Source organism: Bos mutus, chromosome 6 (genome assembly GCF_027580195.1).
Source record: "Bos mutus isolate GX-2022 chromosome 6, NWIPB_WYAK_1.1, whole genome shotgun sequence".
Taxonomy (NCBI): Eukaryota; Metazoa; Chordata; class Mammalia; order Artiodactyla; family Bovidae; genus Bos; species Bos mutus.
In genome coordinates this window covers 58,609,890-58,625,003 of record NC_091622.1, presented here as the reverse complement: position 1 = coordinate 58,625,003, position 15,114 = coordinate 58,609,890, and the positions used below count along the sequence as shown (strand labels likewise).

The 15,114-nt window shown below is 36.8% G+C and overlaps 1 protein-coding gene across 3 annotated transcripts in view; it reads left to right on the top strand.

The window, feature by feature from the left end:
- SMIM14 (small integral membrane protein 14) overlaps positions 1-14,430 on the top strand; it is a 61,375-nt gene extending 46,945 nt beyond the window's left edge. For all 3 annotated transcript variants that reach the window (XM_070372279.1, XM_070372280.1, XM_005897355.3), the window contains 3 exons: positions 2,991-3,039; positions 8,947-9,089; positions 11,221-14,430. In XM_070372279.1, the coding sequence (XP_070228380.1) occupies positions 2,991-3,039; positions 8,947-9,089; positions 11,221-11,253 (225 nt within the window). In that variant the 3' untranslated portion in view covers positions 11,254-14,430. The remainder of the gene's footprint in view (positions 1-2,990; positions 3,040-8,946; positions 9,090-11,220) is intronic.
- Positions 14,431-15,114: the final 684 nt, after the last annotated feature.

Here is a 15,114-nt window from a genome sequence, read left to right as displayed (position 1 = left end):
TTTGTGACCCAAGGGGCTAGAAGTCTTTTTTTTCAATTTCTTTAGAATGTATAATTTGTTTACAGTATTAACTATAGTCACCATGCTGTATGTTACATACCCATAACTTACTGATGTTTCTTTTAACTAGACATTTGCACCTTTTGACCTCCTTCACCCATTTTCCCTACCCTTCTCCCCCTGCCTCGGGCTGTCACCAGTCTCTTCTCTATATTCATGAGATTTTTGTTTTTAGATTCCACATATGAGTGAAATCATACAGTATTTATCTTTTTCTGACTTACTTCACTTAGCATAATGCCCTTGGGGTCCATCCATATTGTTGCAGGTGGCAAGATTTCATTCTTTTTTTATGGCTGAATAATACTCCTGTATTACTTGTGTGTGTGTGTGTTTTCTTTATCCATTCATCCATCAGTTGACACTTAGAGGTTATTTCTATATCCTGGATATTGCAAATAATGCTACATAAAAACATGCAGTTGCATGTATCTTTTTGAGTTAGTGTTTTTGTTTTCATAAGGTAAATACCCAGAAGTGGAACTGCTTGCTTTATATAGTAGTTCTGTTTTTAACTTTTTGAGGAACTTCCGTACTGTTTTCCATAGTGGTTGCTACCAATTTTTATTTCCACCGATGGTGTACAAGGGTTTCCTTTTCTCCACATCCTCACCAGCACTCATTATTTACTGTCTTTTTGATAATAGCTGTAGAATGTATAAAAGGGTTTTTGAATTGATTCTTTGCATATTTAGGAAGGTTTAAAGTATCCAGAATATTTTTTTTACAATAATTAAGATCTGTTTTCCCATTCTAATTCAAATAAAACTATTTTTAGTGGTATACAGAAAAACAAGTCTGATCATCTTAGCAATTTATAAGATGATTTATTCTGTTGTTTTAGATGAGGTCATAATTTGTCTAGCATGGTAATAATAATAGCTAACATTTCTTCTTTCTTGGGTTGTCACTCCATTTCATATGTGCTGTGTATTTAATTCTTACCTGTATTCAGATATAGGCAGTATCCTCATTTTACCACATGAGGAAACTAAAGCTTAAAGGTGTTAAAAAATTTGCCAAAGGTCTTGAAACTCTAGAAAGTTGCAGAGCCTGACTTTAAATCAAGATCTGTCTTTCTTCAGAGTCCAGCTAAGCACAACTGCCATGGAGTGGCTTCCCTCAATAACTGCAAGTGACGTTAACCTGCTTTAATGGAGAGAGGATGTGATTATAAAGTAATGAGGCTGAATTGAAAAGTTGCATGCTCATTCTGTTTATCATCTCTTTTAAGATATATGAGATTATCATTTTTAAACATCCTAAAAGGCCTCAGCATGGGGGGAACATTCATAAAAGGATGATGTCTGTTTACTGATAGATGGGTCTTTTCTTTCCAGTTATCTTTTAAAATTCATAATCATATGGTTCCAAAATGAAATTATGTTAAGATAGACAATGAAAACTTCAAATCCCATCTCATCAGAACCTGCTCTACTCCTCCAACCCACTGCCCAATCCCTGTGGTATCATTTTTATTAGTTTCTTATTTATCCAACTACTATTTATGCAGATGTAAGCTAAAAGGAAAAAAAAATTCCTTTCTTTCAAAAGGCCTTTTCTATAAAGAGAACCTATTTTTCTCTCTCTTTGCTTCTAATTTTAAGTGAGAAAAAAATCTTGTTAACAGAGTTTACTCTTTCTTCAGTAGCTGTCCTCTATGGTTAAGTGCTTTTCCTTTGGTAAGTTTAATAACATATGGCAGTAGGAGTTTCTATCACAAGTAACTTTAAAATTCCTAATTTAAGTAGGTGAATTGTACCAGAGCACAGTATATTTGAGTATTATGTTGAGGAGAAAAAAATCCCACCAAACTGATCAGGCCCTATATGTATTCTGTGTTTTTATCTGATATTTGATTTTGAAGGTATAATAGATAGTGTGGTAGCGTTCATTAAAAAACAAAGCATGTGGCTAACAAACGCATGAAAAGATGCTCAACATCACTCATTATCAGAGAAATGCAAATCAAAACCACTATGAGGTACCATTTCACGCCAGTCAGAATGGCTGCGATCCAAAAGTCTACAAGCAATAAATGCTGGAGAGGGTGTGGAGAAAAGGGAACCCTCTTACACTGTTGGTGGGAATGCAAACTAGTACAGCCACTATGGAGAACAGTGTGGGAGATTCCTTAAAAAAACTGGAAATAGAACTGCCTTATGATCCAGCAATCCCACTGCTGGGCATACACACTGAGGAAACCAGAAGGGAAAGAGACACGTGTACCCCAATGTTCATTTCAGCACTGTTTATAATAGCCAGGACATGGAAGCAACCTAGATGTCCATCAGCAGATGAATGGATAAGAAAGCTGTGGTACATATACACAATGGAGTATTACTCAGCCATTAAAAAGAATACATTTGAATCAGTTCTAATGAGATGGATGAAACTGGAACCTATTATACAGAGTGAAGTAAGCCAGAAAGAAAAACACCAATACAGTATACTAACGCATATATATGGAATTTAGAAAGATGGTAACAATAACCCTGTGTACGAGACTGCAAAAGAGACACCGATGTATAGATCAGTCTTATGGACTCCGTGGGAGAGGGAGAGGGTGGGGAGATTTGGGAGAATAGCATTGAAACATGTATAATATCATGTATGAAACGAGTCGCCAGTCCAGGTTCGATGCACGGTACTGGATGCTTGGGGCTGGTGCACTGGGACGACCCAGAGGGAGGGTTGGGGAGGGAGGAGGGAGGAGGGTTCAGGATGGGGAACGCGGGTATACCTGTGGCGGATTCATTTCGATATTTGGCAAAACTAATACAATATTGTAAAGTTTAAAAATAAAATAAAAAACAATAAATAAAGAGAGGAGAAACGGAAAAAACAAAAACAAAGCATGATCTTTCTGATAAGTAGTATCCATTTTGGTAAGTCTGGTGGCTAATTTCCTTTTTTCTTATTCATTGTAGTTGAGGCAGTCCCAGTCCTACTGCACAGACACAGAATGTCTTCAGGAATGTAAGTAATGATGGGACAGGAGGACGCTTGGCATTGGGGGCACAATTAGAGATCAGAATACGACTGAACATTTGCCAGAAATTATTCTTACAGTTTGCTGTTTAAGGAAATGACTCTCAGTAACATATCTCCTACTTAAAATGCTTAATTTTTTAAGTTAAAAATGTGTTTTTTGGTCCTGCCACGAAATCAGAACTGGTTCATTGAATAAAATCATAAAACCACAGATACAAATAAAGAAAAAGAAAAAGTTCCAGAATAATAAAAGATGACCATTGTTGACAACTTGGTGTAAACCCTCGCAGACCTTTTTTTGGGGGCAAATATGTGAGGAACCGGGCACTTTGGGCTCATTGAACTGAACACCGGGGCTTTAGCACAAACCCCTCACTCTTTCCCTAGCATCTGTCTGCATCCATTGAAAACTTTGAGAGTTTGTGAGCACAGGAAGGGGAGGCCATTTTTTGCCAAGGTTTGGAAGCTTTGGGAGCCATTGGAATCATTCCCTTGGCTCTGACATTCGTAGTCTCAAGAGGGTATGGACAGTGGGGAGGTTTCTCTGTGACTTTTGAGGCAGTGGTGATGATAAAGTGAGAATCAGTGTAGGAAGGTGGATCCTGCATGGTGAATGTAGCTGGCGGACTTTGGTGGCCCTAATATGAGGCATCTTTTTTCAGGACAGAAATAACCTGAGGGATACTTTGAGGGGAAATCATAGCCAAACCAGTCCTGTACCATAATAATTTGACCATAGGAATGGAAGTATGACATTCACAGGATGGTGAAGCCTGGCACAATTCCATTCATATATACTTACAAAAATGGGATCACTTTGTATATGTTGGTTTTCACTACTATGTTGTGACTATATCAACATGTATTTACCTTAAAAATATTTACTAAATAATAATTCATTATGAGGATGTACCAGTGTTCAAATAATTCCCTTCTGTTGGAATCTTAGATTACTAATATATTTTTGCTATAATAAATAATATTTAAATAAACATCCTTATGTACATTTTAAGGCTTTTGACATATTGCCAAATTGCACTAATTAGTAGGCTAGTTGCTTGTACTTCATATCTCTGAAGCTGAGTGCTGCTTTATTATGTATATGAAGCTAAAGCAAAACACAGTAAGGTATCATTATAAAGAGGCTCGTTACTACATTATTAATTACTGTTAATACTGTGTGAACTGGGCATCCCATCAAATTCTGTAAATGCAACAACTTAGAGAAATAGAAGCTAGTACAGTGCCTGGCTCAAAGTAGAAGCTTTGTCAGAAGGTAGTCGTTTGGTGCAACAGGACAATAACCATACGCCTCTGGGCAAGAAAGTAATGGACAGACGTTCCATTAGGTCTGGGGCATGATGGGTGGTGATCAGTCCCCCACTCCAGGTTTCTTCACGTTGCCTCTTCAGCAGCATTCACTAACCTAGAGTGTTCCCTCTGATAAGCAGCTCAGATTTTTGCCTCAGCAGAAAAACTAAAACCTGTTCTTCTTGTTGAAATTAATCTCATTGAACTTCTTATGGGGGAAAAAATAAATTTATTGTATCTATGATGTTTGTGACCCTTGAGCCAGCCCCACCTGTAAACCAAATATACTCCTATTTCTGTGGGTGAAATTTCACTTCTTTAATCCAAACATAAAAGCAAGACTCTAGAGCTTGAGTATTAATTCAGTTATCTTGGCCAGTCGTCCACCACCCGCTCTGCTCACCCCAGTCCTTTTAGCATTTGGTGGAAATCCTTTCTAACAGCCATGTCTTTAAGTGGTTTAAGCAGTTGTTTCCTCTGAGTGATATGTAATTATTTTTCTGTGTATTTTAAATCTTCAGCAACGAGCTAATGCTCATATATAAAGTATATGTATTAATCAGGGGTCCCCACAACCCCGCTTCTGTTTCAGTAACTTGTGAGAATGGCTAACAGAATGGAGGAAAATAATTAAATTACTGTTACCAGTTTATTATAAAAGATGCCACAACCAAATGGGAGAGGTGCGTAGGGCAGGGTACCAGGGGAAGGGGTGCAGAGCCTCCCTGTCTTCTTGGGTGCACCGTCCTCCCGGCTAACTCCATGTGTGCCCTGGCCCAGAAGCTCCGTGAACCCCATCATTCAGGGGGTTTATGGAGGTTCCGTTTCATAGGCGTGAATGACTAGATCATTGGCCGTCTATATAAGTTTAGAAAAATAATCCCTCAGGATCTGTCAGCTGTTAGATCCTCTCTCTTTATCATCTTCCTTGTGTCCAACTAAGTTAATAGCGTCACTGTGACTATCCCGTTTGACATCTTACTTGATTATAATACTTACTTTTTTTTGTAACCAAAGACTTAACCATTGAGTAGAATGCAACAGTGTATTTTACTGTACAAAATCCTTTTACATTTTTATGATGTGACATTTTTCTAGACCATAGAGTAAAAAGTATTTATCCTCTTAAGGCAAATAATTCCTAGGCAGTGAAGAGAACAGGTTTTATATCCCCCATGTGATTGTACTTCTTTAATATCAGATTATTTGGTACTATATTAATGTTTAGAATATTTAGTACCAAAAAGTTATCACAATAAAAACCATAGTGGCCAGATCATGTAAAGGCTCTTTCACTCTCCCTGTTGACTTTACAACAGCTGCTCCTGATACTTGTTTGTATTTGCTGCATGCAGTGCCAGGGAGCTTGAGTAGCTTATATGTTCTGAGACTTCATGAAGAAGCCTAAGTCAGTTCAGGTATCCGGTATCTCTAATCCCAAAATACGTGGTTCAAAACTCAAGCAGTTAATTAGTATATAGTGAAAAGATGATTTCCTGCTCATATTCTCCCATCTATCCAGGTCCTGTCTCTGGGTATTATTGGCCTTCTGGGTATCTTTCCACAATTTCTTTGTGCATATACAGGCAAATATTTATTATTTGCCACCCCCCTTTCTTAGTACACACTGTTTTTCACCTGTTTTTTCCCCTCTGTCAAGAAATAGCTTGTTGCTTGTCTCATGTAAACCTCACCATTGTGTTACAGCTTCACCCCAACCCCCACATACCATAATTTCTTAATTGGATGCTCTTGGCAAATGTTTAGGTCTGTTTTCAGCTTTTTGTTAATAACCCTGCAGAGTATGTCTATGTAATAGACATATCAGCTAGAGCACAGATCAGTAATGGCTGATGTTTATCGAATACCTATTGTGTTCCAGGTACTGTGCTCCTTTTCATGTACTGATCATTTCCGTCTTCACAACGGTTCTGTGAGATGGTGGTAATATTGCCATTTCACAGGTAAAAAAAATCGAGGCACAGAGATTATTTATTTAAGGGGAGGTAAAGTCAAACAGCTATGAGATAGTCTCATTTTTAAAAAGTTGATGAACTAATTAGGAGAAGTAGGAAACTGTTCTTTCAAACTAGAAATGCTACCCTAGTCTAGAGAAGAAAGGAAAGAATGGGCAGAGAAAATGGAGCTTTTTTTCACCAGACGAGAGCAGGTTGTAGGATGTTGTTGAATGAGTTAAATGAGATCATGCCAGACTGGGAAAAATAATGAGTCCCCAGAAGGACAGAGTTTGCGAAGTTGGTGAATGGCAGCCAAACTAGCATTGAACTATTGCATCAGAGTCACTTGGAAAGCTTTTAAAATATTGTTGGTTCCTGACCCCACCCCGGAGGTGCTCCTGAATGAGATGATATGAGGCAGGGCCTTAGAAATGGTGACGTTGATGTTGTCACAGGCTATTCTGTTGGGCAGGCAAGTCAGGGATCCACTGGATAAAGGAGGAAGAAGGAGTGAGGTTGACTAGGGCAGAGGATGATTTTTCTGAGAAATGGTAAGAGGTAACATTGATGAGTAGGGCCACGTCTTGTGAGGAAAGGCCAGGCTGAAGCATTCAGAGTCGAAGCAGTAGACAGTGGAGAGTGAGTCACTGGGTTAGTCAGCAGAGGGGTGTGAAGAGCAGTGTTGTAAGCAGACTTTTTCGGCAGCAGCGTGCAGGAAGGAGAGGCTGCGGTAGGAACCAAGCTAGGAGACAACATCGGGGGACTAGGAGTCATGTTAGCACCATGAGAGTCTCACACAGAGAGTGAGCATTTTACCACGTTTGCTTTGTCTAGAACTAGGCATTAGCAAACTTGGGATCAGAGGTTTAACTATCTGAAACTTCACAGTCCTTTACTCGTAAAGAGCATCAGAAAGCAAGGGACCCATTTTCTACACTGAATTGGCATTGGGCTTACACTTGAGGTCTAACCAGTGCAGCATTTTACTTCTGAGTGGTGCACTATATGAAGTAATCATATGTAGACAGCACAGTTCTCTTTCTTTGACTACCTTTATATACTCTAACAGCTAGTTGTAAATTTATCAAAAATCCTTTTAAAATCTGTATTTGCCAATTTTACTACCCACAGGAGTAATAATTTTCAGGGGCCTGTCTTCTATGTGATACTGTCAGAGATTATGACATAGTAAAGAGGTTAAGAGCACAGACCCTGGAATGGGACCACTGTATTTAAACTGCAGCTTTGCCACATGCCAACTGTATGACATTGGGATTTAACCCCCCATTCCCCAGATTCCTCATCTATAAAATGAAAGATATTATATACCTGCCATAAAATAAGATTGCTAAGGAATTCCTTGGAGGTCCAGTAGTTAGGACTCAGCACTTTCACTGCTGATGACCTGGGTTCCATCCCTGGTCTAGGAAGCTGGGAACCAAGATCCCACACGTCTCCAGGCTCAGCCAGAATAAAAATAAAAAGATTGTTAAAAGGGATTAAGAGAGATAATGCCTGGTTCAAAGTAGCCGCTCAACTTTTAACTATTATTTAGTAATAAAAATAATAGATAATATTTTGCTTTTTTTAAAAAATCACTCTTGAAGCAGCTTAAAGGATAGAATTGAAGGAGTCAAGAGTAAGTATGAGGAGGTTGGTTAAGAAGCCATAGCAGTACACCAGACAAGAAGTGATGGCAGCTTGAACAAGTGTGGGTGTGGAGCTGCAAGTGGACAGATTTGAGTGGTATTTAAAAACTAAAATTGACAGTAACCACCTATAGATACTATTTTCTCTAGAAATCTCATCTAGAATTTTCATTTCTGATACTTTGAGTTCTCTAATACGCATTTCATATATTATAAATTTGTTAAGCTTGTTCCATGACCAGGTACTTATTATTCTGAAATAAATAAGATAAGGCTGCCGTGAGGGACTGATAGCTATACAGACCTGATTTTTTTCCCTCTGGATAAATGCATAGACTTTGAAATAGCTAGATCTGAATCCAAATTCTTTTTCCAAAACAAGGCCAAATTAATCTCTTTGTTTGAAAATGTCATTAAAGGGATCTTTAATTCATATATGTACAACTGAGATGTCCCCTTTTCCTTAAGCTGTATTATTTTTTCAGGATGCTTCTGTAATTAAAATGCATAATCCCCTCTCCCCTAGCATGGCTTTTCTGTATATCAAGTGGTCTTAACCTGGGTTCTGCAGATCTCAGTATAGCTATGAATTGCCATGAATCTGTTGCAATTATTAATATATACAAAATTGTTAAATGTGTATACATGGATTCTTATAGTGGAGTCTTTTTTTTTATCAAATTCTCAAAGGATTCTATTACCCCAAATTATTAAGAACTACTATACTATTAAGAATCTTTATTTAATAGTCTCTGGCTTATGACTATTTTATACCATTTACCATTTAGATTTTCTCACAGGAGGAAAGGGAAATTGAAGATGTAAATATTTAATAATTCTTAAAATTATTAATAGTTTTTATATTAATACAATTTTGAAGTTATTTAAACATTAGAGTTTGTTTTTACATTTACTAACAACATGGTAATTATTCGACAGTTTTTGTTGCAAATACATTTTCTGTTTGTCTTTAGTGCCAGGACCCTCTAGCGATAATGGCATCAGTATTACCATGATCTTGATGGCCTGGATGGTTATTGCAGTGATCTTGTTTCTGTTGAGACCTCCTAATCTAAGAGGATCCAACCTAACTGGAAAACCAGCCAGTCCTCATAATGTAAGTGTTGTGGATTAGAGATCTTTTGGGGTGTAGTCTGGGAAAGGGGTGGAGTTGTTTTGACTAAAATATCTAAATTAGCAAAAGGAAGATTTAGCTCATAGAGTAAATTAAATTCTTCCTATGTAGTTCCAGTAAGTCTTGCAATCCCAAATGGCTTAGTTTTCATGGCGTTACACATAGAGAAGTACAGACCAATAACCCCCACATCATTTTAAGATGAATTTCAATGTTTACTCATACAAGAAACGTAAAAAATGGTCCAGTTCATGATAATCCACAGTGATAGTTCTCAAATCTCAGTCCTCCAGTTTCTAGTTCTGTCCACCTCACAGTTGATCCCTTGCCTCTCATGTCCCAAGGTTCATAGATACTCTTACTAGCTACAGTTCAAATGTCCCTACTTGGGCGGACGCGTGCACACACATACACACACACTTGCGTGCGTGCACACACACTTGCATGTGCGCACACACACACACACACTCTGTCTCTCACTCATTCACTCTCTCTCTCTCCATTTTCTCCCCTTCTGTCCTAGATGTCAAATATAGCAGAGACACGGAGCCCATCTGGCTCAACCTGCTTTCCCATCCTATTTCTCTCAAATTCATTCTGACAGTTCTGCATCTCAATAGGTCAGCTGAGCTGGCAAAAGGAATGGTAGGAATCATTCATGTTGATAAATTTTGATATCATGATTATAACAATTTTTAGAACCTAAATGAAAAATATGATATAGTGACCCAACAGGGAGTTTTTGATTACCGTCTTTAATAGAGCCTCCATTAAAGGATTCTTTTTAATTCTTTTCAGAGCCAATATTTATACTTTTTTTCTTTCTCATTTCATTTGGGTATTATCTCTTTAAAACTGTTTCCATGGTGGATTCACTTGATGACACCAAATTATCCCACTAGTTCCCTTCTTCAGCCTAAAATAATTGCTTCTTTCCCCCAATCTTGTGTTGCTAATATTAAAAAGAAGTTTAACTAGACCAGTTGCTTATATAGGAGAAAGCAAATATGCAACGTTAATTGGTCAGTGCTTTGGGACTGGAACATTTAGATATGTACATGCTGACTTTAGTTAAGAAAGAAGCTGTCATTAGCCCTATATAAAATGCCTTATTTTTAGGTTTTCTTGGAGAGAGGGAGTGTATCCATAAAACAGCTTGTATGTTGTCTTGATAAAGTGCTTTCTCCCTAGCCTTTTTTCTTTCTATGTACACTTTTGTTACTTTCATATCAAAGAGCAACATCCTCAATGTTTGGAGCTAAATTAGAAGCCATTTAAAAGTGACAGAAATGCAAGATTACCATCCCCTGAACCTTAGTTCATTGTAGACCAGCAGTTCTAGGAGTGGTAGTCCCACAGCTCTGTGAATAAGCATGAAGACATATTGACCAATTCCAAGCAGAAAAATTGATTATCCTCATCTGGGGTTTCATATAGCATATCAGAGTAATAAATAAGTGGAATCTTGCTAAAGGTTCCTAAAAGCTCTGCTCTTTCCTTTATAGTTCAGATGCTTTCTATTATAAGTAACAAAAATCATTTCAGCCTGGTTTAAGTAATTGGCTTTATTGGTGTACATATCAAGAAATCCAGAGGGAGGGTCACTGTTTAGAAAGTTTTAACAGTTCATTAGAGACCTAGTTTCTTCCTCAGACCATTATTTATTCCAAGGTAGGCTCCCTTTCTGGTCCCTGTAGGGCAGCTACCAGTAGGAGCTGGAGCCACCTATTTCCTCACTGACAGATGTTCTGTAGAGAGAAATACAAGTCCTTAGCTTCATTTTAATTGTACTGTACTCAGTCACCTTATTAGCAAGAAGGATGAGACTACCTTAACTGGTTTAAATATCACCTCTGGAGCTGTCAGGGAGAGCACTTTCACCTAAGTCAATATCACTGTTACAAAATTTTCTTTTTTTCCTTACTACAAAGAAAGATAAATGTTGGTGAATCACAGTGCTCTCTTGTGCAGAAATATAGAAGTCCAAGTAAGTATATGATTTAGGATGGGAAGTTGAGGGCCATCGCTGCTCAGTTCTTACTGTATGTGTTAGATTGGTTGCACTGGGGAATTTAAGAAGTCAATTTCATCATTTCTCTCTCTCTGATGTCAGGGACAAGATCCACCAGCCCCTCCTGTGGACTAACTTTGTGGATATTGGAAGTGAAAATAGTTTAACACCTTGCACGACCAAATGAACGAAGATGACCAGAGTACTCTTAACCCCATTAGAACTGTTTTTTCTTTTGCATCTGCAGTATGGGATGGTATTGTTTTCATGAGCTTCTAGAAATTTCACTTGCGAGCTTATTTTTGCTTCCTGTGTCATCACCTTTCCTATATTTGAGTAAATGATTACATTAAAAAGTTACATGGGGCTTTTTTGGTTATCCTGAACTTAAACATTCCATTCGTTCTGTTTGTAACTGTGATCATAATTTTTGAGGTAATTTCCGGCCTGATAGAAGGAAATTTGAGATCTCTACATTTAAATATTTTAAGTAGTTTCAATGGGTTTAAAAATTGTTTTTTTAATAAGGTATTTATAAAGGTATTTGGGGTTACCTGAGATTGTATGAAAGAAAATTAGAACCACACTGTATTTATATTTACCTTGGTAGTTTATTTGTGGATGGCAGTTTTCTCTAGTTCTTAGGACTGTGACAACTTTTGGAATATTTTACAAATTACAGCTGAAATCTGTATCATCCACTACAGATGATTTATGTGGCTAAGAAGAGGAGAAAAGAAATGAAATAACTGTTTACTAAGTTTTTATTCCCATAAAATGTCTAATATTAAGAAAACTTTAAATAAACATGATTTAAATATGGTGGATGATTTACAGTCCATTATATGAAATTTGTAAGCCTCTGCACACTAGCCTTATTACACAGTTCATGAAAGGAGGAAAAAATTTAATTCTTTCTACCTTTGCCAGGTATAATCTATACAGTAATAATTTAAGCTATAACTTATTTTTAAAGTGGGTGCCTCTCAGGAAGCTGCTTTTGTGTTGTAAACTTCCCTGTTAAATGAAACGATCTTAAAGCTGTCTTGGGGGCCTGTTTGATTACTGACATTTGAATGCTATTTACTTACTCTCTTTTTTTTTTTGGAAGAAAAATTTTAGAGTCTTGTTATCTTTCTGACTTTAAAAAATATTTAATGAATTCTTGGTTTACTCCAAGGGAAAAGGAGGAAAATGAGAAACAATCAAGGATATTTTTTCTCAATCTCTGTCTCATTCTTGTTTGGTAATAGGATGGATTGGGGTGGGGAGGGGCACTAATATAAGGAAAATTTTGACATGAATAAAAATGTAAAAGGTTTCATTTGTTCTTGTTCAGTTTGAAAGAAAATGAATACAAATGGCATAAAAAGTCTGCATGACCTGTGTGGTTATAGAATTTTTTTCTAACAAATGATTGCAGATGATTTATGGGGGCTAGAAGATATTTTGCTGTCAATGTAAGGATGCTCCACCTCCCAGATCAGTTTAGCTTTTCACTGTATAGATCTGAGAAATTACTTGTATGAATTGAATAAACTTCTCCATATTATTGTACTGTTTAATAGAGTTTCTGATACAATTACGTGACACTCGTAGGGTATTTTTCTCCTTTATTATGATTCTGTTCTAGGCTATAAACACTGTAAGGGCTTCATTTCATTATATAACCTGATATCGAATGCTTGCATTCCTCCTGTGCATCTTGGCTTTGTGCTCAACTTTTCTTGAAATAAAATAACCTACTGTTAATTACTTGTGTTAATCGAGGGGTGTCATAACACAGGTAAGTCAAATCCTGGGTAAAAGAACACCATAGATTTAAGGTTTTTCCTCTCAATATGGCCTATTAAAAGCCTTCTCAGCTTCATAGCTTTTAAAGCAGAAAGGGCAGGAATGGCCTAAGATGGAGCTGAATCCCTGTAATCATTTCTTTTTCTGCCCTCACCCCTGAACTTTGAAGGCTAGTACATATCTTGTAACGGTCTGCTGTTTAAGCTGCTAGAAAGCTAGTCTCTGGAAGAGATAGTAATGTGTCACTGAATCTGTGGTTCACAAAGAACTAAGAATTGACTTCGGGGAATTCCCTGTGGTCCAGTGATTAGGACTCAATGCTTTCACTGCCTAGGGCCCAGGTTCAATCCCTGATCAGGGAACTAAGACCCTGTAAGCCACAAAGAAGAATTGACTTTGGTTGAAGGAAGTGGCTGTGACCTAGAAACAATATCTAGTATTAGCTAGAGACCTGGAAATCTGGGTTCTTATTCCTAGTTCTTCATTTCTGTCACATATACTTAATTGACATTACATTAGAATATTAACCTTTTCCTATATGGACCGTCTATTTAATAACAAAAGTTCTTAGTGAAGTATTTAGTCTTGGTTTTTCTGCTTGTACAATTTCTCTGCCCTCCCAACAAAGATAGTATGGGGTAGCACATAAAGTATTCCTTTTAACCTAATTAGTAATTTATATTATTCTGTATTGAGCACACCCTTACTCATTATTTGGCTTGTAAACATTCACCTAAATTATGGCTACAATAATTTTTAAATAGTCTGGAAAAAAGCTTCACATTTTAATCACTTTTGGCTCTTAAACAGCCCACAAATGCCATTAATAGTTTATTTTGTTTTAGAGTTATTTAATGTTATTTTATGCAAAATAATGTTTTGCTTTCCACATGGAAAAAACATTAGAACTGTGTATAGTAAAAGATTTTATGATGTATCTATCCAAACACTATCCCATGTTCAACAAGTCATATTTTAATTAAACTACTTGGAGAGAGTTTCTAAAGTAACTATTAACTACAGCCATTCAGTGGTTACTTTTAGTGTCTTTGTGATATGCGATGTTACAGTGTTTATAAATTATCTATATCTTATATTTTCAAAGGAACCTCAGAAGTCTCACACCCTGAATCAAAGTCTGTCAATGAATATGTGCTAAAATTTGACCAGCTCAGCTTAAGACACAAAACAGCAACTTGAAGGAGAAATCGAGAGTTTAAATTAATGGGTGAAATTTTTGTTGTTGCAATAGTAGGTTTAGTCTTAACTTTATAACATTTCTAAATGAAAAGTCATATGTATTTGTTACTGTGTCTGATGATTACTTTGTTAAAAGCAAAAGTGGTCATGTGATGTACCAAATGTTAACTGCTGTTTTTAAATGTTTAAATCATGCCAAACAAATCATGTCTGTGCCATCCAGGGTTTATTGTAATCTTTTACTGAGTACTTGGATTGGGAAAAAGGGCTTGTACTATGCACTTTTTATTAATGAATAAATAGGAAACATTAGTAACACTCACTGTTTTCTGTTTGATTTTTGTGGGAAGAGAAGCAAGCATCTTTTGCCTAGTAAAATGTTAAAGTCCTTTATTAAACAGGGTTTTTTTTTGGTAAGATTTTTTTTACCCTTAACTAAGACATTCCTAAGCGAGAAGAACTTTGAGTTATACGAAGAATATTTATGTAATAGCAGTCTGGGGCCAGTATTCAGAAGGATTCTAAGAATCTCTAGGAAATTAGGTTGCAATTACATTTCCTTTGTTATTTCTTCCTAGAATACAGGTCCAGTAGACAGACATTTGCTATCCAATAGTGTTAATTATATGAGCAGATATATGTTACCCAAAAGGAGCTAGACATGTAACTGTTCCGAAAACACACAAAAGTGAAAATTTGCTTTTGCTCCATGACCTGGAGTGCATCCAGATACTAAAGATCACAGAAGCAACTAAGTGTTCATTGACAGATGCTCAGATAACGATGTGGTATACATGGAATAGAATATTATTCAGCCATTAAAAGAAAAGGAATCTTGCCATTTGTGACATGAATGAATCTGGAGGATATTTTATGCTAAGTGAAGTGGGTCAGAAAGACCATATGATTTCACTGATATGTGAAATATTAAGAAAAAAATGAAAACAGATACACAGAACAAATGGGTGGTCACCAGAAGGGAGAGAGCGGGGTGGGAGGTGG